Raw genomic sequence first — 26,935 nt, 5'->3', positions numbered from 1 at the left:
CTAAAAACATACCTTGCATGGATTGAATGTACATGGGTTCATTGGCATTCTGATGCATCCCGTGGGTCCATATCCAGAGCCTTGATAACCCGGTGGACATATGCATGATACCACTCCACTGGCAAAATCCATACAACGTGCCATAGGATGGCAAAGGCTTGGCGTGCAACGATTTCCTCTCAGCGTACAAGTCTTTCCGTCTCCTGTGTATCCTAGAGGACAATTTCCACATTTGTAGGAGCCCTAAAATCAATCGGACTTAATTACATAATTCTTCAAGAAAATAGTCAACCATACCCTCGAGTTGATACATGGCACAGATGGAGATGTACTGCACCCACCGTTATTCGTTTGACACTCATCGATATCCACACAATAAAACCCATTCCCGGTGTATCCTGCTGGGCAACTTCCGCATGCAAATGACCCCGGTAGATTTAAACAGCTGACTTCCGGATCTTTTGAACAGTGTGGTTTAAACTCTGCACATTCGTCTACATCCACTGAACATGCCGGCGTTACACCATTGTTCTTCCATCCCTGATCACAGATGCATTTATATCCTGGTTCCTCCTTCGTTTGAACGCACGTTCCATGTCCACACAGTTCGCTGCCTGACGACATGCAGTCCTTCGTTTTACTGTTGCAATGAATTCCCTGCCATCCACTAGCGCAAATGCAACTATAACCACCTGGCGTATTTTTACATGTTGCACCATTTTGACAACCCAGATCGGTTCCCACAAACTCAGAGCATTCGTTGACATCGGTGGCACAAGTTGGTCCCTCCCAGTTCCTCGGACAAAGGCAAATGAAAGAATCGTACAAATTGATGCATGTTCCTCCATTTTGGCAAGGACTTGTTTTACAGTTGTTCTCCTTCAGCTTCGTCATTAAATTTCCTACCTTCCGCTCAAGTGCCGTCAAACGTCGATTGATGTTGTTGATTCTTCCACGGCCTCGTCCCTCGCCCATATCTCTAGTTCTGAAATACCGTTGAAATAAAACCTATCCCGTAATATATCCTTCATCTCTTCAACCTACCCATTCTCCAGCAGAGCAACCCGTTTCTGTAGACCGTAAGGGCCACTCACAACATTCATCAGGAACTGAAGTTGATTGGACCCATCCGGAATGCTCGAATCGGGCGGTACCACCGTTGAAGATGATACGTTTGCCAGCCCTTGGATCAGCTTGCCTAGACTTACGTCGCCAACATTGAAGAAACTGTTGCCCTTCAATATCACGGTAATATTCCTATCCACTGCCGATTCAATGATGAGATGTCCATCGTTGGAGAGAAGTTTGGGCCTGAAAAATAATGTGATGATGCGTTTCAAATAATTCCTCTAGCTTTTCAACATACCGAGGACTGAGCCCCAAAATCAGTTGGAACGTTAAATCCAACCCACTATACCTCAGCTATCCTGAGCACGTTTTACAAAACTTTGGCACCTACAGAAATGTATGGGCATTAGACTGATGCAAATTTTGAAGTTTTTGCTCCCCTATGCTTAAACGATGTCAATTATGATGAAAATGATCCTCCCAAAATTTTAAGTGATTCGGAAGAAATTTGGTTGTGCACACGCTATTTGAAATTTATATGGAAATTACTATGGAGCAGGCAAACTTTTTGTGTTCAGTCCTCTAACTGCTCGTCATAATAATCTATGGAAAAGTGAACACACTCATCTCATGTGAAAACTTCCCAGCTACAACTTTGCCGAAGACCACATTTCAATGAGACGTAAGGATAATTTGGTATTATTGATAACAAAGTCTAAATCATGCTGAGATGATCATTCAATTACTTTCGGAGCAACACTGCTGTTTTGCTGTAGAACATAGTAGCCTGGATTACTTTGATCTATTCTACCCGCCAGGAGCACCACTGTTGCCTGCCGAACAGCTGGTGAAGCATGCTACATGCAAACCAACTTTATGATGATGAATAACAATTTATCCTGAGGTCCAGATTAAAAGTGGTCTTCGGCAAAGTTGTAGCTGGGAGGATTTCACATTAGATAAATTTATTCACTTTTCCAGAAAATATTATGATGAAGAGATAGAGGGCTGAACACAAAAGATTGGCGTTTTCCATAGTAATCTCCATATAAACTTCAAATGGCGTGTGCACAGTCAAATTTCTTCTGAATCACTTCAAACTTTGGGAGGATGCTATTCACCATAATTAAAATCGTTTAAGCATAGGGGAGCAAACATTTCAAAATTTGCATCACTCTAATGGGCATTGAGATACATAAAAGACCTTTGATTTTTTTTGTTTGCAGGATCTATTGTTTGAATTGCAGTACCGTAAGGGGCCCAGATAGCCGTAGCGGTAAACGCGCAGCTATTCAGCATGACCAAGCTGAGGGTCGTGGGTTCGAATCCCACCGGTCGAGAATCTTTTCGGGTTGGAAATTTTCTCGACCTTCCAGGGCATAGAGTATAATCGTACCTGCCACACGATAATCACATGCAAAAATGGCCATTGGCTTAGTAAGCTCTCAGTTAATAACTGTGGAAGTGCTCATAAGAACACTAAGCTGAGAAGCAGGCTCTGTCCCAGTGAGGATGTAACGCCAGAAAGAAGAAGAAGGACTGTTCTATAAAGTGGATACGTTGTACATGTAATATCTTTTTTATTTACATACGAGTGGTCCCGGCAAACTTCGTCTTGCCATCAAGTAGGCTGTTGAAAAACTCCATGTGACGTCTTATATAAAATGACAGTTATATTCACTCTCATTTTTTCGACTTTCTCGGGGTATATTTGGAGTATTTTTTAACATACAAACACGTCGGAACACTTCAAGAATCTAACTGTGAAAGAATCAGGTAAATCCATTGACTCGTTTCCAAGTTATTTCGTGACATACAAACAATATTCCATTTTTATTTATATAGATTAATAAAATCGCAATCAGTTTTCTGTCATCGTTAGAGTAATTGTACAATATTGTGATAATTAAAAAGCCATCAAAATAATTAAATTTCACACGAAGACGGCACATTGTTTATAACGATTGATTTTTGGAGGTTATCAAAATCAAAGATTATTAGACATTTTCTAGAAAATTCGACTATCTTTTTTTTATTTTCAAAAAAGGCTTATATTACGAAAGCATCATCAATCAAAAGCCTGCTGCAAAATATTAAGTTATTTTTGGAGCAATCATTGAGCAAAATAAGACTTTGACTTTTATTTTAGTAATAATTTGGTTGAAATTTCACGATTAAATTTAGATTTAATAGATTATTTCATTATGCTTGCAGACTCCATGCAAAATTCTACGTCTCTCTTATACGGCAAAATACAATAATTTTCTAAACCATCAAAAAGTAATTTTTGAGCATCGCACACATTATGAACTTTGTTGATAAGTATTGTTATACACATGAAGTTTGAATTCTGTGGCAAATTTAGCAAATAAATGGCCATTTAAGCTGACAAACGTGCATGCAAGTTGGCTAAAATAGTCATATTTAGCATTTTCAACAGCCAATATCTCAAAACCTAAATGTGCTATGATATTTCTGAAAACGGCAATGGATTCAGCATCCCTTAACAAGTTAAACAGCAATTTCGGTGCTTGAGACAAAAACGTGTTTCGCCGTGTAGCACAAGGTGAAAAATTAATCCTACTACTTGAAACCAAGTTGGCGTCAAAATCCAAGATGGCCGCCAGATTTTTTCACTCATAATAATTCTCTTATTCTTCACTCGACTCGAATAACATACCAACGATTGAAAAGTTGTTTCTTTGTTGTACAAAAAATAATGTGTGCATTGATTGCACTCGCCATATACGTCAGAATCGTAGAACATGATTTAGAAAATCGTTCATTTCATTGGGTAAATACCATTGCTCACCTAGTTTTTGTAGCTTATCTTACGCAATTTTTCCTCAGCTTTCTGATGCAGATCTCAGAATTAAAATGTGTTTAACTTCAAATGAAAGCTATATGCTTTCTCTATACGATACCTCTATGTTTGTTAACAATCTATTTGTTAATTATAACCTATTGGATCATCGAACACCCCTTTGGTTGCAAACATTGCACAGAAAATGAAAAATATTCCCCTCTATTTCGTGATCAGAATGAGGGTGGGTAAGCGAATGATACAAGTGCTGACACACAGTGATCGGCGCCAAACAGTGCACAGTATTTCGATCGGCCGAAATCGTGAACTTAATTCTGTAGCACCTTAAAACGTGATTTTTTCGGAATGGTGTCTTCGAACGAAAATTTTCTAAAAATATAGCGCATATATTGGCGGTAAATGTTAGTTCGCAACTTTGCCACGGGCGGCGCTGCGAAAATATTTTTTTTTAAATGACGATCTTTAAATATGATGTCTTCGGCAAAGTTGTAGATAATTCAAATACAAACAACTTTGCCAAAGACACCTAGTGTGTATTCAGCCGCATTTCCAAAATACAGGAGTATTTTATGAACGACCCCCTAAAACTAGTTTTTATTCGATATTTTGAAAATACAAAGTTTCCGGTAGCAACAATGTTCTACAAAATTATGTAAACAGGTCAAATGAATCATTCTCTGGAAGACACTAGTCTTCTAAAGATCAAGGAAAAGCAGTTATAACCGTTTAAGTGCAAAAATCAGTCATTTTTGGGGTCCGTGTATATATTCGGGTGGCAGCTGGTGGCAGATGAAACCTAGTAGGATTCAAAATACATCATTCGTAGTTGTAAATGTCGATAGTGTCATTAGTATCCACGAGTATCCCTTTTACTTAGAGGAAGTTTCATCAATGACTCTTATTACCCTGTAGTACTTAGTTATATGATGGGTAGAGGGCTATGTGGCTCCATACTTCTTCTTTTTCTTCTTTTTGACACATTCTTCATCATTACGCACAACCAATAGGTTCCGAATACATTTTTGAAGAAGGTTCTCAATCTCCTGAAAAGACGCTTTACGAAATGACTCGCCCTACAACTATTTTTCACTTGAAATTTTTGCGTTTTTTCATACATCCCAAGTAACATTTTAATTAACTCTGCGTGCTAGCATTATACAGCTGACACGCTTAATTGGTCGAATAATAGCACTAAAAGACCAAAAAGATAAACTAGCAGGCTAGTGTTTACTACATGACACGTGCAAGAACGATGCGGTGAGTAGCAAATTAAGTGATGTATCAAATTCAAATCCAAAATCAGGCAAGTGCCTCAATATCAGATCATTTTGTAAATGAGTGTCGCAGCCATAAGAACTGCGTTAACATTTAAACACTGATTTGATTCACAGAATAGTGATTCAATGATTTATTCTTTTCTCAACAGAATATTTCACCAAATTTGCATAGCTTGCACTTACTATAGTGTCTATGTACGAAAAATAGCTAAAACTGCAAGCGAAAAATAGTTGTATGGCGAGTCATTTTGTAAAGACTAATTGAGAACTTTCTTCATAAAAGTATAAAGTAACCTATTGAGTGTGTGTGTGTATAAAAATGAAAAATGTGTCAAGGAGAAGAAAAAGAAGAAGTTTGGAGTCACATAGCCCTCTACCCATCACATAACTAAGTACTTCAGGGTAATAAGAGTCATTGATGAAACTTCCTCTAAGTAAAAGGGATACTCGTGGATACTAATGACACTATCGACATTTACAACTACTAATGGTGTATTTTTAACCCTACTAGGTTTCATCTGCCACCAGCTGCCACCCGAATAAATACACGGACCCCAAAAATGACTGATTTTTGCACTTAAATGGTTATAACTGCTTTTCCTTGGTCTTTAGAAACCTGGTGTCTTCCAGAGAATGATTCATTTTGACTGTTTACACAATTTTGTAGAACATTGTTGCTACCGGAAAATTCACATTTTCAAAATATACGAGAAAAAATAGTTTTAGGGGGTCGTTCATAAAATACTCCCGTATTTTGGAAATGCGGCTGAATACACACTAGGTGTCTTTGGCAAAGTTGTTTGTATTTGAATTATCTACAACTTTGCCGAAGACATCATATTTAAAGATCGTCATTTAAAGAAAAAAATATTTTCACAGCGCCGCCCGTGGCAAAGTTGCGAACTAACATTTACCGTCAATATATGCGCTATATTTTTAGAGAATTTTCGTCCGAAGACACCATTCCGAAAAAATCACGTTGAAAGGTGCTACAGAATTAAGTTCACGATTTCGGCCGATCGAAATACTGTGCAGTGGGTGGTGTGTGTCTTTCTTGTTTTCGTTCAAGGCTCGTTATTTTCCACGAACGATAAATGTCACGCGTGTTGTATGAATGCAGGCGAATAAATGGGATGAAATAATGGCTTGTGTGTCAATGATCGTTAAATTTTCCAAAGCCTGCGTCGCAATTTAGCTACAGTTCACCAAAATTGAATGAAACACTGGTTTTATTGATGTTTATATAAAATTTTAAGTATGTTTTACCAAACATTTTTTTTGTGTTCTTATCTATCAGGCATGCAAAATACAACTTCAACTTTCATTTTAGATGTAATTTAGTTGAAATTGAACAATTAAATTTTACATTGAATTTTTAAGTCAAAAAATTCAAAACAAGATTTCTCGAGATTAATCCTAAGATTTTTTTAATTGGCACAGAGCTGCAAAATAACCTCAGGAGTCAAACCCTGTTCTCAGATTTGATGAACTTTTTTTTTTCATAATAACGGTCTGTCGGGGCACCGTGCAGAGATTTACAGAAATTTTTGCTCGCGGAGCACTTTTTATAATTAAATTGTTGCGTGGGACACCTGTTCATCATCGCAACTCAGTTCAAAATCCTGAATAAATCAGTCACGCTGACAGGTCCAATAGTTTCAACGAATATAGATAAGTAACTTTGTCGTTACCGTTAAACGAAGTATCTATAATAATGTAATCTATTGATAGTGCGGGACCCACAACATACTAAACGAAGTAACATAAATGTTGTTGATCAGTAAAGCAAACTGAATACAATAGAAAAGATTATTAGTATGACACTTCTTGACAGAGCTATTTTTGGTGAAATCGAGAACATAGTGCCATTCTCAGAACATAGCCTTCATATTCGAATTTTGAAAATTGATGCGTTTTTAACATTTTCGAAACGCTCACAAAAAATCTGTTCTACGATTAATATTTGATGAAGTTTCAATACGTTCGTCACCAAATATTTATAACCTTATTGATGATAATAGAACATGAATTCGGTCTAAAATCTCATAGCGAAAAGGAGTTTTATAAATTTGTACCATTTGTGTAATCAAGGTCAAAAATTTCTGTATAACGTTAAACGCCTAGAGGAATGCAAAGCTTTATATTCATCACAGAGTTCATTGGATTTTGCTCAAAATATACTGACTAATAGGCCCAAAACGATTGATTTATAATATGTTCGAATTATTATCAACTTATAATGGTATGTATCATTATGTTTTAATTGAAAACACTTTTGAAGGTGATTTTTCCTATAAATTGTGTACCGTAAACTGGGGGGAAGTTGATCACTTTTGAGCGATTCTGTGCTATAATTCCTAGTGGGATGCATGTATTATCAACCAAATATTTTAAAAACCTGTACTGGTTGAATGTTTAACGAATTCTACAAACGAAATTTGGATGAATTGTTCTCGTAATAACAAAAACAATTTTTGGAGATCAAAAAGTGATGTTTTTGATTCCGGGGTGAAGTTGATCAATTACTGCGATAGGTTTCCTAAAATAAAGACAACTTACAACTTATTGATAAATCGGGTAATGTTTTAATTGAAAGTTGTGAATTACAGATTACACCACATTAAACGCCTGAAGGTAGGCAATTTTCTTTGAAGTTAGCAACCCTCTTGCAAAAAGATCATTTTTTCTCTAAAATAAGAATTTGTATCCTCAATACGAATTAGAAACTGGGTACACAAAACATATCTGGAATGTATGAAACAGTTTATTAAAACTGTAGCTTTGTATAGCCGTGGAAAAAGTCGATTGTTTGAAGAAGAACCCTTCAACAGTTCATGAAACATTTCCTAAAAAATCTGTTTTTACATGAAATAATTACCTTGAATGCTAAACCGAATTTATGAAAATCAAGAGTAGCTATCAGGTAGTGCCACAACTCAGAAGTTGTGATAATTGAAATCGTGGCATAGCTTTTATAAAAGTCTATACATGTCCCTTCCGTGTCCCTTCCGAAATGTCAGATAGGAACAACCCCAGTGTTAAGGGCCCATTCACAAATTTCATAACGCTGAAGGGGGTGGGTGGGTGTCCTCGTTATGTTACGGCTCATACAAAATTTGGATAATATTCATACAAAACGCGTTACGAGGGGGTGGGTGGGTGCCAAAAATGGCCATTTTTTGCGTTATGAAATTTGTGAACAAACCCTAAAACTAAAACCCCTGTGGTGTTTTTGTCGACTAAGCGAACGTCAAACATGATCTCAAGTGTCAAGGTTCATTTATGGATCCAATTTTAAAATTAATGTTTAAACATGATACAGCCGTTATTTGAGCGGGAAAAATTGCTAAAGTAGTTGAAATAACATGCTCTTTCGTGTTGTTGAATAAAAACAAGATTTTACCAAACATTTTAGGACCCAATTATTCTGTACATCTATTAATAATTATAATAATTCACGTTCTTTATTAAAATTATCCAATCCAGTTTCAACTGCAATAATGTCAAAAATAAGTTTGGTTATTGATTTTCATCTGTTTATCTACCCATTAGGGATGGTACACAAATTATATCACGCTTAATTTCAACCCCCCCTTTGCCACGTTTTTTGTATGAGTCCTCCGCCTTGTAAACCTTGTAAGCCTTGTCATGCTTGGCTTGACCCCCCTCGTAGCGTGACATAATGTGTACATGACTCCTTTTCAAAGTTACTCCAATACCGAAAATTGACATTCGATTATATGAAAAATTATAGGTACATTCAAAACAAAACGTTACGAAATCTTTCAACTATAATTATTAACTAAGATACCAGTACTTGTTTAAAATATGTAAACTAAAAATCCTGAAATCAGAATGCAGAAACATTCAGATTATCTTCATAGTTTTTCTGTTACAAAGTTACCCCGTTTTACGGTACTTAGGGTAAATCGCCAAATATTGAACGGTTAAGATAGACGTTATTTTGTTATTTGATTTTCATGAAAATTCTGATAGAAAGGTTGCTAAAAAAGCATTCATCATCGTAGACGATTGTTTAACATTATTTATGTTGCATTTTTGGCACTGTAATGTCCATTTTTAATTGAAAAAATATATATTTAAAAAGATAGTTCTATACCCAATTGTTGAACACATACATAACCCATCTTATCCTAATGTTGAACGATTGTCGCTAAATGTTGACCGTTTTACTCCCGCATTAATTAAATTTGCAAGTTCGCGCTCCTCGTCGGTTGTGAGGGCAGAGTTAGGCCCGCGAAGCTTTTTCCCTGACCACTTTGGGCTGAAACGGAAGTGAATCGTCCCCTTCGGCACTCCATAGACTTTAGCGGCTTCTCCTAATGTACATTATTTTCGACATTACAGCATCAATCGCGAAATTGAGGTTATACCGTAATTTCGGGTGAAATTGATCATTTTTCACGGTTCTTCTAGTCTGTTTTCTATAATGTTAACAATGCCAAACAACTAAATGCAGGAAAACAAGTACGAAGGTGAGCCTCATCGACTTATGTACCGAAATTTTCTAACAAATGTCATTTAAGTGTTAACAAATACATCTAAAATAAAAAATCAGAGGAACTCATTTCGGGGTGAAATTGATCACTTGTCAATACCATTATTGTTAGTTTCCAAAACAACTCTATATGATAAATTTGAGCTCCCTGAATCCGAATATGCTTGTGAAATTCTTAACAATGCAATATTTATATAAATAACGAATAGTTAAATTTCAAGAATAACGCGGAAAACGCCTAAATGTATGCAATTTCCTAAGGAATTCAATGATATCTAACAGAAATTCAATTATTTCAACCATATGAGCTAATTGGTACGAGTTTTGGTGATGAAATCTGGTTTGGGGATATATCTCAAGCATCCTCACAAACTTTCAGGTTTATACCATGTTCAAATCCTTGCTTATTAATAGAAGTTCATAGGTGTTTGTCAATACTGCACCGTGCATGATTTTGAAGTTTTACGTTATTTTCATAGTAAAAAACATTCTTTAATGCAAAAAACTTCACAACACACAATTCGACAATAGTTACGACAAGCAACGTTCATTTACTGCAACTTACATTGATATTTGTGCTCCATTACGAATAAATAGAATCGTGTGATACGATGATCAATTTCACCCTACTGATCAATTACACCCGATTTTACGGTACTCCGGATAAATCGACAGCCGATGCGTAATTTCAATCATGATGTAAACAAACAAACGGTGATGGCATTGATGCCATAGTGAAGATAGTGAAATTCAAAAAAAGAATCAGAATATAGCCAGGGATGCAATTAATTATACTTTACTGAATCGCGTTTTTCACCATTGCAACAGACACCATTATAGGATTTTTTTTAATAATTCTTCAACAGATATTTAAAGCAATAAACAAACAATACTATATTGTGTAATGCAATATTCCATTTCAATATAGGTGTTTGGTACGAAAAGAAAAAATCTGGCAATACTGTTGATGAAACCAAGACTTTCAGGTTATGCTAGTGTTCAACAAATGGAAAATGTACGTGAAACGAAAGCGCAATTGAAAATGTTTTTATGCAATTAATAGGTACGAGTAAATTGTACGGATGTTTAGCAAATAACTAAAGTAGACTTTTACTGATATCGTGAATATGTGCTTAACCCAATATACGTAGTATGTTTTACCACACAGCTTATTTCATAGCAGCCTAAGTTATTTTTTAAGCTTATTTCATAGCAGCTTAAGTTATTTTTTAAGAGAATTGAAATTTTCGTTGCACCTACCGATAAAAATTTTCAATATATATTTTGTTTCAGAAATTAATGTGCTTATCAAATTTATTGTGTTCAGTAGTACAGCTAACTTACAATATAATCTGTATAATTTATTGAAACTGTTTGAAAACGTTTCAATTTCCTGTTTTAACATGGTTTCTACAGATCGTTGAACATTTGGGTAGCGTTCAACAATTAGCGAATTACCCTATATCTTTATATATTTTTTATTTTATTTTTTTCGAACACTTCTCGCGTTTAGTATCATATAGACGTATCTGCAGTCATTGATTTCTCTTAGTCGATTTTCTCTTTGGATTAGTACACGAAGTTCAATAGATTTCGGTAACATTTTACGGTTTAGCATGACAGAGGACGACGAGCTTTTTTTGAATTGAAAATAGCAGTCAAACTCAGTCGCCTGTTCAAGTAATTAGCTAAAGAGAAAACCAATGAAGAGAAATCGATCATTGCAGTTACGCCCTTATGATACTGAACGCGAGACTTGATTCCAATATGTAAAGATATTCTTTCGTTGATTGAATATGCTGCTCTATTTAAGGATTAAACTAAAACAATTCAGCATCGGAAATATTTTGAAAAGGCATACCTATTATCGTTCAGAAATTTTATTGTTTTTTCATTCGGACGACTGAGCGAACAATTTTGTAGAATAGTGTGCCTTTGAAACTGTACATAAAACGTCCGAAAATACAAAAAAATAATCGAAACATAAATTGTGTAACAAAAAAAATTGAATATTTTATCTTGAACCATATTGATGAAAAATCTTGAACCTTGATGAAAAATAATTTACTTTCCCTTCAAATTTTCGGAAAATAAATAAAGGGAACTTAACAGTGACTTAAACTGATAATTTTATGGTCACAATTAATCAGTATAACCTATCAATAGTTTTATATAATTTGAAATCTATTTCAAAAATTATTATTACCTCGTTAATCCAGATATTAGTGCCAATTTCTTGGTGATTATTTTTAGTTAAGTTTCATGTTTTTTTATGAATTTTCAATATCACTAGAATACATCTAAATGTAGGCTGTTCCGTAAAAAAGCTCTTTGATTTATCAAGTGGTTCGATTACTTTGCTGAAAGAAACATACAAAAAATATGGCGAAATTGTGTTCAGCAATACTCGATTTAGTAAAATAACAACACCGACTTTATGTTTTACATCATTATGTTTCACACGGACATTCATAGCGAATCAATAATTCAAATAAATGACAAGTACACGACGAAATTGAATTAATTTTTCACAAAGACAAAATTTGGTTTTCACGCACACAACAATAGTTGATTGAATATTGTTTAATCCACTGATCGCTGTAGTCCCATTGTATGGTACGAATCATTTCAATCCAAATTTTCAAAACCCATTTACAACGATATGGGATCCTAAAATTTCACAAAAAAAAATAAAAACAAAAACGAATATTACATATTTTCTCAGAAATCAGAAATATATAAGTTCTTCCAAGAAATTTCACTCTATGCCTATGCCTATGAATATACCGTAAAGATATTTTTGTATATTTGTGTTCCCAGCAAATATAACTTTTCAAAGCACACAAAGGTTTTTTGCCTCTGGAAATCCGTTCGAAAACTTCTCCTGCAAAAATTCCTGAACAATTTGTTGGAACATTCTTCAGAAATATCAGTTGGAAGGAATTTTTCAAGCATCTCAAGAGGAATCTCTTCAAATAAAATTGGGAAATTTGCTGCAGCAAAAAGTGGAAAATAAATAAAATCTGTATCTCCGTAAGAAATTAAAAAACTCCCTTGCACAGAAAAACTCGTCTAATCACACAAAGTCGAGCACTCGACACTGAAAAAGTATGTAAGTCACAGACGAAAAATGCCTGTCTGCTAGATAAAGCAATGGTTTTTGTCATTTATAAGTGAGTTCTTCATTTGATTACTGATAAATGTTGTCAGAATTTTAAAAACAAGCTTCGAGTGCATTAAAATATTCCTGGGGGTTAGTTTGAAGCACGAAAAAAATGCAGCAGAAATTCAGGAAGTGAATGAGAATTTATGAAAAAATTTCCAGAAGAATCCTTGCAATAAAAATCAAAACGTCTAATAAATACTACAATAGAACTCATTCTAACAGAAGTCCTAATAGTTGTTTTATTGAGATGTTCTATCTGAATCCAACTCATTTATACTTGAATATATAACAAACAAAATTATTAAAAAAAAATATGATCATTACTAAAAACTGGTATGAAAACAACGACAAGATAAAATAATTTGTTCAAATAATATGAAACTGCGAAGCTGAAATATTCCGGTAAATGCCATCACAATCGATCCAACATAATTTTCGAATTAGTTGTACTCTAAAACTTTACGTATATATTCCACTGAACCACTGGATGTTGCTCTCTACCGTGATGCTTCCTAAGAACCAATTGAAAATCTAACATGTTCTTATGTTTCGGTTTCCTTCCACATTCATAATTTAATAATAAGCACACAATGACGTTGAACATACATCAATATTAATACTACTATTTCATTATTTCACTCTTGATTTTTTGCTCTAAATATTGTATTAGTCATACATATCACTGAATTATGTTTGCATAATCGTTTTCTTAGTTCCACTTTTATTTTCCTAAACAACTTTAGTCAAGTTACACTACACTGTATGTACATATTTTCCTTTTCGTGAAATGGTTTAGCACAAATGCACAATGTCTTCCCTTTTTCCTACCAAAGAAACTTACTGATTCTCAAAGTAACAAAACACTTGAGCCAAAAGGCTAAGGATCACTGCTAAAATCACTATATTGTTCATCATACATCAGTTCATGGTCATCTTGTACTGAAGAGAAACTGCAACTTGTATAATGGTGCACTCCGAATTTCAAGCGCGTGTTTAACCAAAACCGAAATTTGCTCACTGAGTTCCCAGAGGATAATTCGCTGGCTTATATAGCCCATTGCCGGTTGTTGGTGTTATCAATTTTTTGAGCCGCCCATTTGATGTCTGGACAAAACACCCCTTTTTTCGATAGTAGTCGACTGAGTATGAATAAACCATAGTAGAAAACTTTCAACTACAGTCAACTCTTTATAACTCGATATTGAAGGAACCATCAAGCTAGCGAAATATCGAGTAACAGAACACAAAATCCAGTGCAAATGCGAACCAACTTTTACTTTGGTTCGGTACCTCGATATCGAGATACGAAATATCGAGTAAGGGAAAGTTTTCTGTAATCTAAATACAGTGTCTTACCGATTTTGGCAACAAGGCTCGATTTTTATGTTGCCAAAATGGGGATGTTGCCAAATTCGGGAATTTTGAAATGCTTATGTTTTTATCATTCTAATCTCTAAAAGTATCATAAAATGCATGGCAATTACTACGAATGATGTGAAAAATGTCTGGGAGCCTTCTCCAGTTCAGCTTTTGATTCAAAAGCAGAAACATCATGTACTGATTATTTGCACAATCTGAAAAGCACACTTGTTGTACACAGTACAAGCGTGGTATAACTTTCAGTAACGATTTGCGACTGTTCTACAGCGCGGAACTACTTCAAAACCCATTCTCAACAATTTTCCCAAATTGTCATCTAGTGTTATGAACAAACTTTCTTGATGTTTTCCTCAACAACAGTTACTAAAATGACTACAAAACTACCTATAGAAATCACTCATCAATTATTCAATAAAATATTTTAAAGATTAAAATATTGAGCAATTCTCGCTGAAACCAGGCCGCCATCGGCACCCATCGTTGGAATTCCAATTTTATGTCACTGATCGCTAGTTTTCGATAAAACTTAAGGGTGGTCCTTTCTGTTTTCTCAAATTGGTGGACCCCTCGTACGCCAGCTAGCTGAACAGTTTGCGAAAAAGCCCATTTTTTGATAAATCTTGGGTATTTCTTCACGGGATATGTCTCATATTTTGCTTGGAACACATAGCAAACTTAGTGGTATCGTATAGAGAAAGGGTATAGCTATCATTTAAACTTGAAAAAAAAATTGGCGGCCATCTTGAATTTTGTTAGAAAAATCGATTTTTCACCATTAGCGCACCGCTAGTTTTGAATTCTGAGATCACCATCAGAAAGCTGAGTAAAAATTGCGTAAGATAGGCTACAGAAACTAGGTGAGCAATGGTATTTACCCAATCAAATGAACGATTTTCTAAATCATGTTATACGATTTTGACGTATATGGCGAGTGCAATCAATACAAACATCATTTTTTGTACAACAAAGAAACAAGTTTTCAACCTTTGGTGTTTTATTCGAGTCGAGTAAAGAATAAGAATATTATTTTTAGTGAAAAAATCTGGCGGCCATCTTGGATTTTGAAGCCATCTTGATTTTAGGTAGTAGAATTAATTTTTCACCTTGATAGCATTCAGCATGTCGAATTTAGAGGCTACCAATCAAAAAAGGTAACGTGTACTCTTCTTCTTATTATTCTTCATTTTACTGACGTTACGTCCCTACTGGAACCGAGCCTGATACTCAGCTTTATTAGTTATAAATCCAGGTCATTAAACAGAAATTTTCTTTTTAATGCGATTTCTGACAACAGAATAATTCTTCGACATATCTTTGAATTCAGTAATAATGAATAAATAAATTCAATAAATGAAAACCGTCAAAAAACATTGATTGTATTAAACAAACATTTTTTTACCCTATGCATTGTTGTTAATTTTATGAAGTTTATAGATTGCGTGTCGGGACATTAGTAAGCCTTGTGGTAATATCTGTAGTGCTAACGTAAAACATTGACAAAAGTGCATTAATTTATAATGAAAGTCTTAAATTTTGAAGCAAAAAACATCCTTGATTTTCTAAGTAATAAAGTATCGTTTTTAGTACCGCCCAACATGCATGTGAAAAATAGCGAAATTGAATGATGAGAAGCAGGTTTTGTTCTAATGTGGACGTAATGCCGAAAGGCAGGTGTATAATTTCGAGGTTAGAAAAACTGGCGACCATCTTGGCTTTCGACGCCATCTTGGTTTTTAGCAGTTGCATGTTTTTTTACCATCTCAGTGATCATCATGTTGGATTATAAAGCCTCCGTTTAAAAACAATCAGATTCTATCTTTCTTATCTTATCTCAGCTGTTCAACTGATTGTTCATTTGTATCAATGGTTTTAGACCAAATAAATGAAAGAAATAATGCTATTTTACAACTCGAAGATATGCAGAAGAATCATTCAGGTAGCAAATAAGCGTTAAAAAAATCCTATTTGATAATTTGTTTTTAAAACTAGTTAAGCTGAAGGGCTGGCTCTGTTCCAGTAGGGACGTAACGTGAGGAGAAAGAAGAACAAGAAGAAGAATAAGTGTAACGGTAGCATTGAAATTCAACATGTTGAGTGCTAACAAGGTGAAAACTCATTCTACTACTTAAAACCAAGATGGCGTCAAAATCCAAGATGGCCGCCAGATTTTTTCACTCAAATTAATACTCCTATTCTTCATCATAATACACCAACGTTTGAAAACTTGTTTCTTTGTTGTACAAAGAATTATGTTTGCATTGATTGCACTCGCCATATACGTCAAAATAGTAAAACATGATTTAGAAAATCGTTCATATCATAGGGTAAATACCTTTGCTCACCTAGATTTTGTAGCCTATCTTACGCAATTTTTCCTCAGCTTTCTGATGGTGATCGCAGAATTCAAAACTAGCGGTGCGCTATTGGTGAAAAATCGATTTCTCTAACAAAATTCAAGATGGCGGCCAAATTCAAAATGGCCGCCAAATTTTTTTCAAGTTTAAATGAAAGCTATGTCCTTTCTCTATACGATGCCACTAAGTTTGCTATGTGTTCCAAGCGAAATATGAGACATATCCAGTGAAGAAATACCCAAGATTCAACAAAAAATGGGTTTTTTCGCAAACTGTTTAGCTAGCTGGTGTACGAGGGGTCCACCAATTTGAGAAAACAGAAAGAACCACCCTTAAGTTTTATCGAAAACTAGCGATCAGTGACATAAAATTGGAATTCTAACGATGGGTGCCGATGGCGGCCTGGTTTCAGCGAGAATTGCTCATTATGCCTTTTAAATAATGTAGCAATTATTTATACAGCTTGCCTGCTTTATGAGAATTCTCCTATACGTTAAACAATAACTTTAAAAGGAATGCGTTTTACTCATAAGTACGTTCAACATTAGCTTTCTTAGCTCGTAATGGTCACCAACATTTTCATTTTGACTTATTTTCATTTTGTTTAAACTCACAATATTTGGTTTCAGTACTTAATAATCAATTGAAAATATGTTTCAATGTGTTGCCAAAACCGGGAAGAAATTGTTGCCAAAAACGGGTGTTGCCAAAATCGGAGGTAGACAAAAGCGGGTGTTGCCAAAATCGGGAAGGCACTGTATTCTTATTTTGGGCCTTTTTGAGCCTCCCATTTTTCTTACTGTGACATAAAACTCAAGAATAACTTATTTTTCCTATAACAATAACGAACCAATAACAAAACTAGTCGTAGCGGCAAACGTGCAGCTATTTAGCAAGACCAAGCTCCCATCAGTCGAGGTTTGGTCGAGGTCGTTTAGGTTTGGAAATTTTCTCGACTCCCTCGATTTACGAAAAAAAAAGCTATTTTTGGCCAATTTGTCGCCAGCTTTAGAATGATTTCGATGGCAGAAGGAATTTTCGTTTTCAACTACAAAAGATATCATGATTTTGTCATGATTTTCTTTGAGAAGAAAATATTTGAGGAAGACCATTCAGTACCATTGAGTCAGTACCGTTTTTCACCTGGATTTTATTAGTTGCCTGCATGCGACAGTTCATGATTTTCATTTGTTCTTAGAAACAGATCATGGTCCACATATTCAGTATACTATGGAGTAGTATCAACAGTGAATAAATAAATCCTATGATTTAGGATTTTATAATTTTAGGGATCTTTCACTATATGGATAGTTAGCATCTAAAATATCAACTAAAACTTTTCAAGAACGATCGCGGTGGTCACAAAATTATAAAAGGGAAGTCATAGTTCTATAAATAAAGAAACAGTCATATATAAAATTAAAAATTCTTGTTTATTATTGGTCATCATGTTCAACATATCCATTTCCATACATGTCCTTCAACTTCCAATCATAGCCATTAATTAATTATTTCCCTGATGCTACCGCACATGCAGTCGTTGCATACAGCAAACTGAATCCTCTGTTTCCTACGTCTGCTGTGTCGCTGCCATCGGTGATATAATACATAACGAAAACTGGTGTATTACCTATAAAAGAATAAAACAATGCAAAAGTATAATGAATGAAGTACCAGTCACCTTAAAATCCTCACCAAAATGGCTGAAAAATCAAGACTCTACTTTTACCATAGATGAAGATGTGAGAGATGATATTATAGAACTCTTTTGATAGTTGAATCACCCTAATGTACGGTGAAGCAGTTCAAATTGCCAAAAAGTTTGAAAACTCAATCTCCTTTATTTTTTAATAATTCTCATCATAAAATTGGAGTTCTGTTAAATTTGCAACCTTTTTGGTGAGGATTTGATGGCGGCCCAAAAGACTTGCTGCAAATTTTACGAAACTTTCATTCCGATCATAGAGATTGTTATAAACCCCAGAACAATCTTTATGAAGAATGATAGTTACGAGTACGTTGCGCAAAAATTGGCAATGCTGAAACATTTAAAACATTTGTATGAATCGTAACGCTTTGATGAACCCCTCTATTCTCCCCAATAACGTACTCAATAAACGACTCTCAAGAAAGATATAGAATATTAGATTTTTTTAGTATTTTAAACCGCTCTATGTTGTGTACATTTGGAGCTACTGTGAATGTTTGAGCGGAATGCTTCCACTCTTATGCACATAGAGAGAGTGAAACGAGCAACTCTGTTGACAATGAAGCTAGTTTTGCAGCCACAAAAGTTTGACTTCATATTTTGGCTCTTAAGGTGAAGATAAATCGAAGCCAAAGTTCAAATTTTCAAGAGCACGGATCTGGAGAACGAAACATCCGTTTGAGCTGAAAATCGATTGGTCACCACCAGTTAGTGACCAATCGATTAAGTTTTCAGCTTAAACGGATGTTTCGTTCTTCAGATCCGTGCTTTTGAAAATTTGAAGTTTGGCTTCGATTTATCTTCACCTTAAAGGTTTTGAAAACAGCCAAGAGCCGAATTACAAAATATCATATTTTGGCAACGTTAAGGCTCAAGAATCCATCATTCAATCATCAGCAATCATCGAAAACTAAAAACCAGTTTTATCTTTTAAATTTAAAGATATCCTCATGTAAATCTATCATTGCATTACAGATAGTGAGTGCAATGCAATGATAGATTATCATGAAAACTGCTTCGATTTTGAGCGAGAAAACTTGTTTTGAAAATTTGAAAAACGATGATGGTTATTTTTCTCTTAAATGTCATTTCTTGGGATAATGTTAAAAGACTATCTCGGGGTAGGATTCGATTCGTTCCTGAAAGGCGTGTGTTCTAACTACTACACCAAGTCCGCCCCCTAAAGTACAGTTAAAAACCAAATTTTTATAATTGTCAAAATCAGTAACCAGAAGAGGATTTAAGAAAAATGAAAAAGGATAGGGATGTTCAAAAATAAAACTAGAAAAATTATAAACAATAATTCATAAATTCGCGATTAAAAATAAATTATTGACCAAACTTTCTATGGAAAAGTTAATCATCAAGTCACGAACGAAAGAACAAAAGGTCGAAAATCTGTTTCTTAAAGTAGGACAACTTTACCAGCTAGCAAATCAATTTCGACCTTTTGTTTTACGACCCATTTTCCTTTCTACGTTTTTTCGTTTGACCTTTTTTCCCTGAATCATTTTCTCCATAAAAAATCATGCTCATTTAGCCTTACAACTCCTTAGGATTGACGGATTCCGCTCAAACTTTCACAGTAGATTCTGAGGTATGTATGTAGTTTGATCATTATGGGCCACCCTGCTGTATGTGTTAACTAAATAAAAATCCATTGGTAATAAGTTTGATACATACTTGTTGTCGTCGGAAAGGCCAATCCACAAAACCTGTCCGTCGTAACGCCAGTAGGATTTGGAATAATAAGATAGTCCGTATTACATGCATTTCCTACTATGCTGGCTGCAGCACTACCGGGTGTTGTTGTTCCTACGTCGCCCGATACGGTAAATGAGAAAGGGTCCCCTGAAGGCTATTGGAAAAAAATGTTGGAAATCTTTCCAAAATTATGTTGTAAGTATTTATACGCACCACTCTATAGGTGACTGAACATATCCCGACGCCTTTCCGGATACAAATACCATAATTGAGGTTGGCCATTTGTCGTGTACCGGTCATACTATTCGCATTCAAAGCTGCATTAGTTCCCCGTCCATAGTTAAAGCTCTGCACACTCCCGCTGCTGCCCAGGAAATATTGCAAACAGCCTGCAGGCGCTTTGTAGGTACTGGAACACGCGATCAAGCTCAACTGCAGATTCCATACTCTGTTGAATGGTACCGATCCAGTTGTCGAAATCTTGACTTGAATTGGGTTGGTGCCACTAAATGGAACATATACGTGCTGGCCATTATTGTCGCCACATATCACCGGAATTCGAGCACTGCCGCCAGTTATCTGAATGTTATCCACCGTACATAGTCCATCAGCGTTCGGTTGTGAGACTGTGAACGCTCCAAAATCGATTCGTAGCTGGCAGATGGTGTTATCTGGTGGAATCACTGTATATGTGCAACTGACGAAAATAGGTTATTTTAGAGAATAATTCTAATTCACTGGAAATGAAAACTTATAAAAACATAATTATAATTAAGACATATTCAACAATGAAAGAAAAATAGGCTACTAAGCGGTTCTCTGTCGTATCAGCGATACCTTCAATTATTAAGGAACTGATTGGAATACATTTAAAACAAACATCGAAAGGAATCATTCTTAGGTAAACATTTCTTCTCAAATGAAATTTGATATAGCAATACTCTCGAAACATTAACAAATTCTATCACAGAACACGAAGAATTGCTGAATTGATTAATTAATGTTTTAAAGATAAAATCTCAAAATTGAAGCTGGCTTGAAGATTCAAAGCCAAAGAATATAAATAAAAAGAGTTGAAAACAAATTACTATTAGCCAAAAGTAATGAACCCCAAAACTCACACCACAGTTACGCCCAATATTAATTTAGGTCTCATTCTTTATCTTTTTCTTTCTGGCGTTACGTCCCAACTGGGACAGACCCTGTTTCTCAGTTTAGTGTTCTTATGAGCACTGAGAACTTTCTATGTTAATAGACCATTTTTTCATGTATATACCGTGTGCAACGAAGATACTATATGCCCTGGGAAGTCGAGAAAATTTCCAACCCGGTGGGATTCAAACCTACGACTCTCAACTAATTGTTGCTTAATAAGTAGCTGCGTGTTTTCCGCTACGGCTACTTGGGGCCCTAGTTTCCCCCTTGTCTCATTGCGTCGAATTAAGAAACAATTCTCAGTTTTCGGCACTTTTTGGGAGATCGATTTGGATGATTTATTGAACTATTAATTCAAAATAAATATCAAAAATTTGATAGCCAATAATGAAGATGTGATTTCTTACATGCTCATCAAGAAGCTTCCAAAAAGTAGTTTATCATTCTTAGTTGATATATTTGACAAATGCTTTACTTGGAGTATTAGGGAAAGGGGCGGTGAAATGAACATCTTAAGGATGCCATCTTGCTTCTAATATAGAAACGATGAATTTGAATAGATATCTAACGCCGCAACACAACTAAATATTTACATATTTTATCGTTCTCAAAATATGTGGAAATGTCCATTTTACCTGTACTATGCAGATAAAATGAAACAACTGTTTGTAAAATGAACACCATAGAAAAAAAAACGTGAGCAATACAAATATTTCTAAAAAAAATTATCGCGTTCCTGGAAGTACAAATATAAATGAATAAAACCCATTCGTAAAATGTTCTAAAGGCTAGTTCCAAATCACATCATTACGATATTCACCATTGAAAAACCTCAACACTTGCGAGCATTAAATTATATCATCTAAGCTTTTAGCTATCATTCAATTGGATTGCTTTCCTCTATCAGTAAGCGTTATGAAAAAGAAAGTTTGAACATAATTGTGGTTCACACTAACGAGAATCTATTTTTGCTATTGAACCTATTGGACAGTTTGAATTCCGACATAAGCATTCGACTTCTACGTTCTAACAAGGAAAGACCAGTGGTATAGTCAGGAGGAGCTCTGAAAAGGGAAATTTTGTTCGTATATAATATTATGGAGTTAAGCGAAAATATGACAAGATTTGTTTTTCAGTATTTATTATTATGGTAGTGATTATAACATACATAAATATATGTGTATAATGTAATTTTAATGCCAAAGGCGTAACCAGGATGGGTTTTTCTCTTGGTATACTTTTCCTATAGAACCAAATTTATTTTGGTTTCAATATTCCGTTCCCTTCATGGTTTTCTCATTTCTTTCGTAGAAGACAAGCATTTTTTTTCAGTTGTGCAGTTATAGGGAAATTTGAAAGGGGTAGTTGAACAATGTAGAAAATATGAAGATACGAACCGTACTGACAAGAAATGCTTCCGAGGTTAGCCATGGGGCTTTTTTCAATATTGCAAATTCAAACAAATGGGGAATTTACTGGGATATGAAGCAGATGTGTAGCAATAGAGCAACAATGTAAAACCATTTTGACATTTAACTTTTTCAAATTATTTTCTGGTTTTACGATCATATTAGATTTGACATCATGCCACTATTCTAAAAGTGTCCTGGAGTGGTATGAGGCCAATTCTGTCCATTTTGTTCCAAAGGACATGAATCCGTCAAACTGTCCGGAGCTGCGCCCGGTGGAGCAGTACTGGGCAATAATGAAGCGGGAACTTCGGAAGTGCAAGATGACAATCAAAGACGAGAAGTACATGTTAAAAAAATGGAAAAAAACTAAGAAACTGGTACCGGATGACACTGTAAAGACATTGATGGAGGGCATCAAGCGAAAATGCCTTCAATTTTACACTCAAGGCTCCATCGATTAACTTTTCTTTTGATTTTTGAAGTAAATATATGCATAAAACTACCATAAAATTTTGGTTTGATTCTACACGCAAAAAAATTGTGCGGTAAAAATTACCATTTTAAGGGGTTAACTTAAGCGCACGCACCGGCAGTTTTCAGCAGACCAGAAATGCACTTGATTTTACCATGTCTGTAGTCGAAATCAGATTGTTGTAAATTATTTCTGTCAAATGTACCAGTAATTTTGTGGGATGTGCCGTAAACATAGTAAATTGATCCGGAATTCCATGGTAGTTTCAAGAATGGGCGTAGTCAGCTAAAATAGTAATTTATACCACAGATTTTTTTTTTCATGTAAACATTATAAGAAAATTGGCACGACATTTTCTGTGCCGCAATAATTTCGTGTTCGCCCTTTACTTCCCGCTACAACAATAATATGTACATTTATGGCACATTTTGAATTTTCAGCGGTTAAATGAAGTTGATTCGTGCTTAGTACCTACACTATTGAAACATTTACCCTACTATCAGTTTTACAAGCTTTCACGCCCCTGGATCAGAAACTACGTTGTCAGGGGGAGAAACACTGGCCTAAACGAAGACCAGCAGCTTGCTGGATTTAAACTAACTGGTTATCTTTTTTAAAATGTAAGCTACCAGCTATTAACACACATTATAATGTTTACGGTAAGGAACCAGTTAGAACTAATAAGTTGAAATTTCATAAGCTACGGGAAACCATTTACCCGGCTTGCATGTACGCGATACAAATTAACTGTAATAACTGTGCATGTACTCATAAAGGTAAAGAAGCAGGCTCTATTCCAATAATGCAGACGTCATGTCAAAAAAAAAACAATTTAGTTTTTTTGGAATCCCAGTTAGGGAGACTTACGGATTCGGCATCATTCGACTATTATCGGCAATCAAATTTCAAACGCCAAATACACAGTATTTTAATGTCAAAACACACCAATGAAAATATTCAGATGATACTTTGCTCTGTCAGCTTCTTGCTGACGAGATTTCCGAGACGGAACAAACAATGTTACTAGAGATGTCCTCAATTCAAATGAACAAGCTTCAAAATGCGACTGATTTGGAGCTGCCGAACAAATTCGCCTGCAGCGCTTATGAGAAAGTTGCCGAAGAGAATGAAGCTGCCGACAATAGTCACACTGACAAGATATGTTCGCAGCGTTGTAAAAGCGTTTCCAAAGAGATATCAACAAGTCTATCGGTGTGAATCGATAGATGATTGAGTAGGGCATGAATGTAAACAAACAAATATGTAATTTGGCTGCAATACAAAAGAAGCGCGACATAGGCTTAGACAGCCAAGAATACGTAAGTTCCCCTATTTGCACTTCACCAGATTTCATCCCGAACTAGAAGCCAAATCTAACAATAAGTTAAAAGTGTAAAAATACCCAATAAAATATTTAACGAAGTAAAGTTGTCGTATAATATATAAACCTATTTATCAAAATCTTACGAAAGTAAAGTAAAAGTAGATAGGGATATAGACTTTGGTCACGCTGTGTCTTTAAATTCTACAGTTCTTACCTGCCACCTCCATTGTACGGATTTGGAAAGCCGCTATTTTGGAAATAGGTAACATTGTTCGATCCAGAACCACCACAGGTACTCTTAACTATAAATTATCATTCGTTAACACCAGAAATCTAGTAAAACGCATTCCACTTACAAATGCAGCAAACTGCTTGACTGGTTAAAGTGCTGCAAGCCCCCATTGCAATTCCTCCGTTAGCATCACATTCACCTCGAACCTGACAGGTTCCCAACAAACCGTTCACTCCCGTACACTGCGTGTTTGCAATACGCCCAATTGTGAAGAATGGAAATTCTGTAAAATTCAAATGTAGGACTTAACAAGCTTGATTTTCGATCACAACCGAATACCTCTTCCTTGTCGATGGTTTGGGGATGTTCTATTAGAAATATTTTCACTTTCCAAACCGAGACACACGATAATTCTCAGGACTAACACTAGTAGCAGATTTTTCAGGACACTCTCCATATTTCCCTCAAATGCTAAACACTGACTGTGTGACTGTGACAAACTGAAACATACAACTGAATGAATGCCTTTTCATCAAACTTACGATTACCGTCGGGTGAAAGTTTGAAAGCAATATCCGTGGTTGTGTTAATTGTAAGATAACGCGAATTTGCTGAGGCTTAACCCGTCAAATGTTACCCATGCGGGTCAATGAAGAGTCAACAATTGTTTCGAAATGTGTGTTTAGTACCGAAATATAAATTTCGCCTTAACAGCTAAATAACCGGCTGTACGTTAAGCAAAAATAAAAGAATGAAATGGGAATTCCCATACGATTAACATACTTATAAGGATCATTCACAACCATTGATTCATTCATTCTATTAAAGGCTGGAAATCTACACGTTTTCTTCGTTCTGTAGATGCCTAAAACCACCTATTTATATCTGTAATTTGCATTGTCACATTTTTTACGCCTAATTTTCGAAAGCTAAGTATGATAATTGATACTTGGTTACTAATTGCGTGAAAAACAGAAGCATTTCTCAACCTTTAAGTGGCTTTCGACGCTAGGAGATCAGTAATTCAAGATCATACCGAAAAAGCGATTTCAAAGGTAAGAAAAGATATTTTCACAACTTTCAAATGTATAGGACTTGAAAAACATATAATTTTTTTAGAGAGTTATGATATTTTTAACAAAATGTGCCAAAAGTGTATGAAAAAATCTCGTTGGAAATCATTATTGTTCATAACTTTTTACTAAAATTTCTACATTTTTCATGTTTTCTAAAAAGTTGTTGGATATCTTAAAACATGCGTTTACCAAGAAAAACAAATTTCGATGAATTTTAATCATGCACGGACGATTTAGAGCATAAATGGGAGTGTTCGGGTTGATACGGAGATCAATTGAAATGAAAATATCAACGAAAACTAAGATTTTAGAAAACCATGTTTGAAAATTAGAACTGACGTAACTTTAAGTTCTGATTTTTGTAGGTTTTTTTAGTGAGGTGAATAACGTTATGATATGATGTCAAATCTGATACCTTCAGAATTCTTTAATTATTAATAAATATATTTTCGGTAATGCAATGAAAATTTTCAGAAATATTTGTTTTGCTCACGTTTTTTGCATGATGTTCATTTAACCACCAACAGCTGTTCATTTTACCCACATAGTGCATAGTGGAGCCATAAATATATGTGAAAATTTAGCTATTTAAGTCTGAATTCATGTCGTTGCTATAATTGAAACCCTATTTTTGACGTTGTGCGATAGAACTATACAAATTTCTCTTTTTTTATCAGAAACAAAATGATATCCATATGGTGTTCATTTTACCACCCCTTCCCCTATTTCTTAAAGTAAAGAAATTATCGGTCAATTTCGGTTTCATAAGGCTTACTTATTTGATAGTTAAATTGTATGGAAAGGCAAGAAAAATCCACGGAATGCGATTATCTGAAAATGTTGATAAACCATCAAATGCTAATAAAAATCTCCAAATGATTCAGATTTAGCAAATTTGGTAATAACTTGAATTTTGAGCCTACTTGAATTTTGATAATTGCGCGTATATTATCTGCGCTCTACCACCACCGCTGGATGTCGATTTGAAATGAGCGTTGCAATACTCCGAACAAACTATATCGCTAGAATAAACGGCTTGGGTGCTATTCAAAAAGCGCACAAAATCGACATGATAAAACGCAGTGGCCTGCTGGGATTCCGAAATGTAAAAGAATTATACTCATAGCCCTGTCTAGTGAATCAATTTCAATGAGCTTTACCATTATTCATGCAACGGTTAAATCTTATAAATTAAAAATGAGCTTTATTTACACGTTTGAGATATTTTCAAGATTAAAGCTTATCAAACGGAGCTTCGTAAAAA

General features: G+C 35.1%; 2 protein-coding genes across 2 annotated transcripts in view; both read right to left on the bottom strand.

The window, feature by feature from the left end:
- LOC5564093 (cubilin homolog) overlaps positions 1–13,880 on the bottom strand; it is a 55,114-nt gene extending 41,234 nt beyond the window's left edge. Inside the window, exons 1-4 of the mRNA XM_021842746.1 lie at positions 13,696–13,880; positions 1,045–1,311; positions 298–985; positions 13–243 (exon numbers count right to left, since the gene is read on the bottom strand). Of these exons, the coding sequence (XP_021698438.1) occupies positions 13–243; positions 298–985; positions 1,045–1,311; positions 13,696–13,769 (1,260 nt within the window). The 5' untranslated portion in view covers positions 13,770–13,880. The remainder of the gene's footprint in view (positions 1–12; positions 244–297; positions 986–1,044; positions 1,312–13,695) is intronic.
- Positions 13,881–18,030: 4,150 nt separating this feature from the next.
- Positions 18,031–25,090, bottom strand: LOC5574153. Its single transcript, XM_001655010.2, has 6 exons — positions 24,935–25,090; positions 24,720–24,878; positions 24,578–24,665; positions 20,214–20,697; positions 19,980–20,154; positions 18,031–18,218 (listed from the first exon to the last, which is right to left on the bottom strand). Exons 1-6 carry the CDS (start codon positions 25,050–25,052, stop codon positions 18,097–18,099), a joined length of 1,146 nt encoding a protein of 381 aa, XP_001655060.1. The 5' UTR covers positions 25,053–25,090; the 3' UTR covers positions 18,031–18,096.
- Between the last annotated feature and the right edge of the window lie 1,845 nt (positions 25,091–26,935).

The sequence above is a fragment of the Aedes aegypti genome, chromosome 2, assembly GCF_002204515.2.
Source record: "Aedes aegypti strain LVP_AGWG chromosome 2, AaegL5.0 Primary Assembly, whole genome shotgun sequence".
In the NCBI taxonomy this organism is placed as follows: domain Eukaryota; kingdom Metazoa; phylum Arthropoda; class Insecta; order Diptera; family Culicidae; genus Aedes; species Aedes aegypti.
The sequence above is the reverse complement of the archived record's forward strand: the minus strand, read 5'-3'. Positions and strand labels throughout refer to the sequence as shown.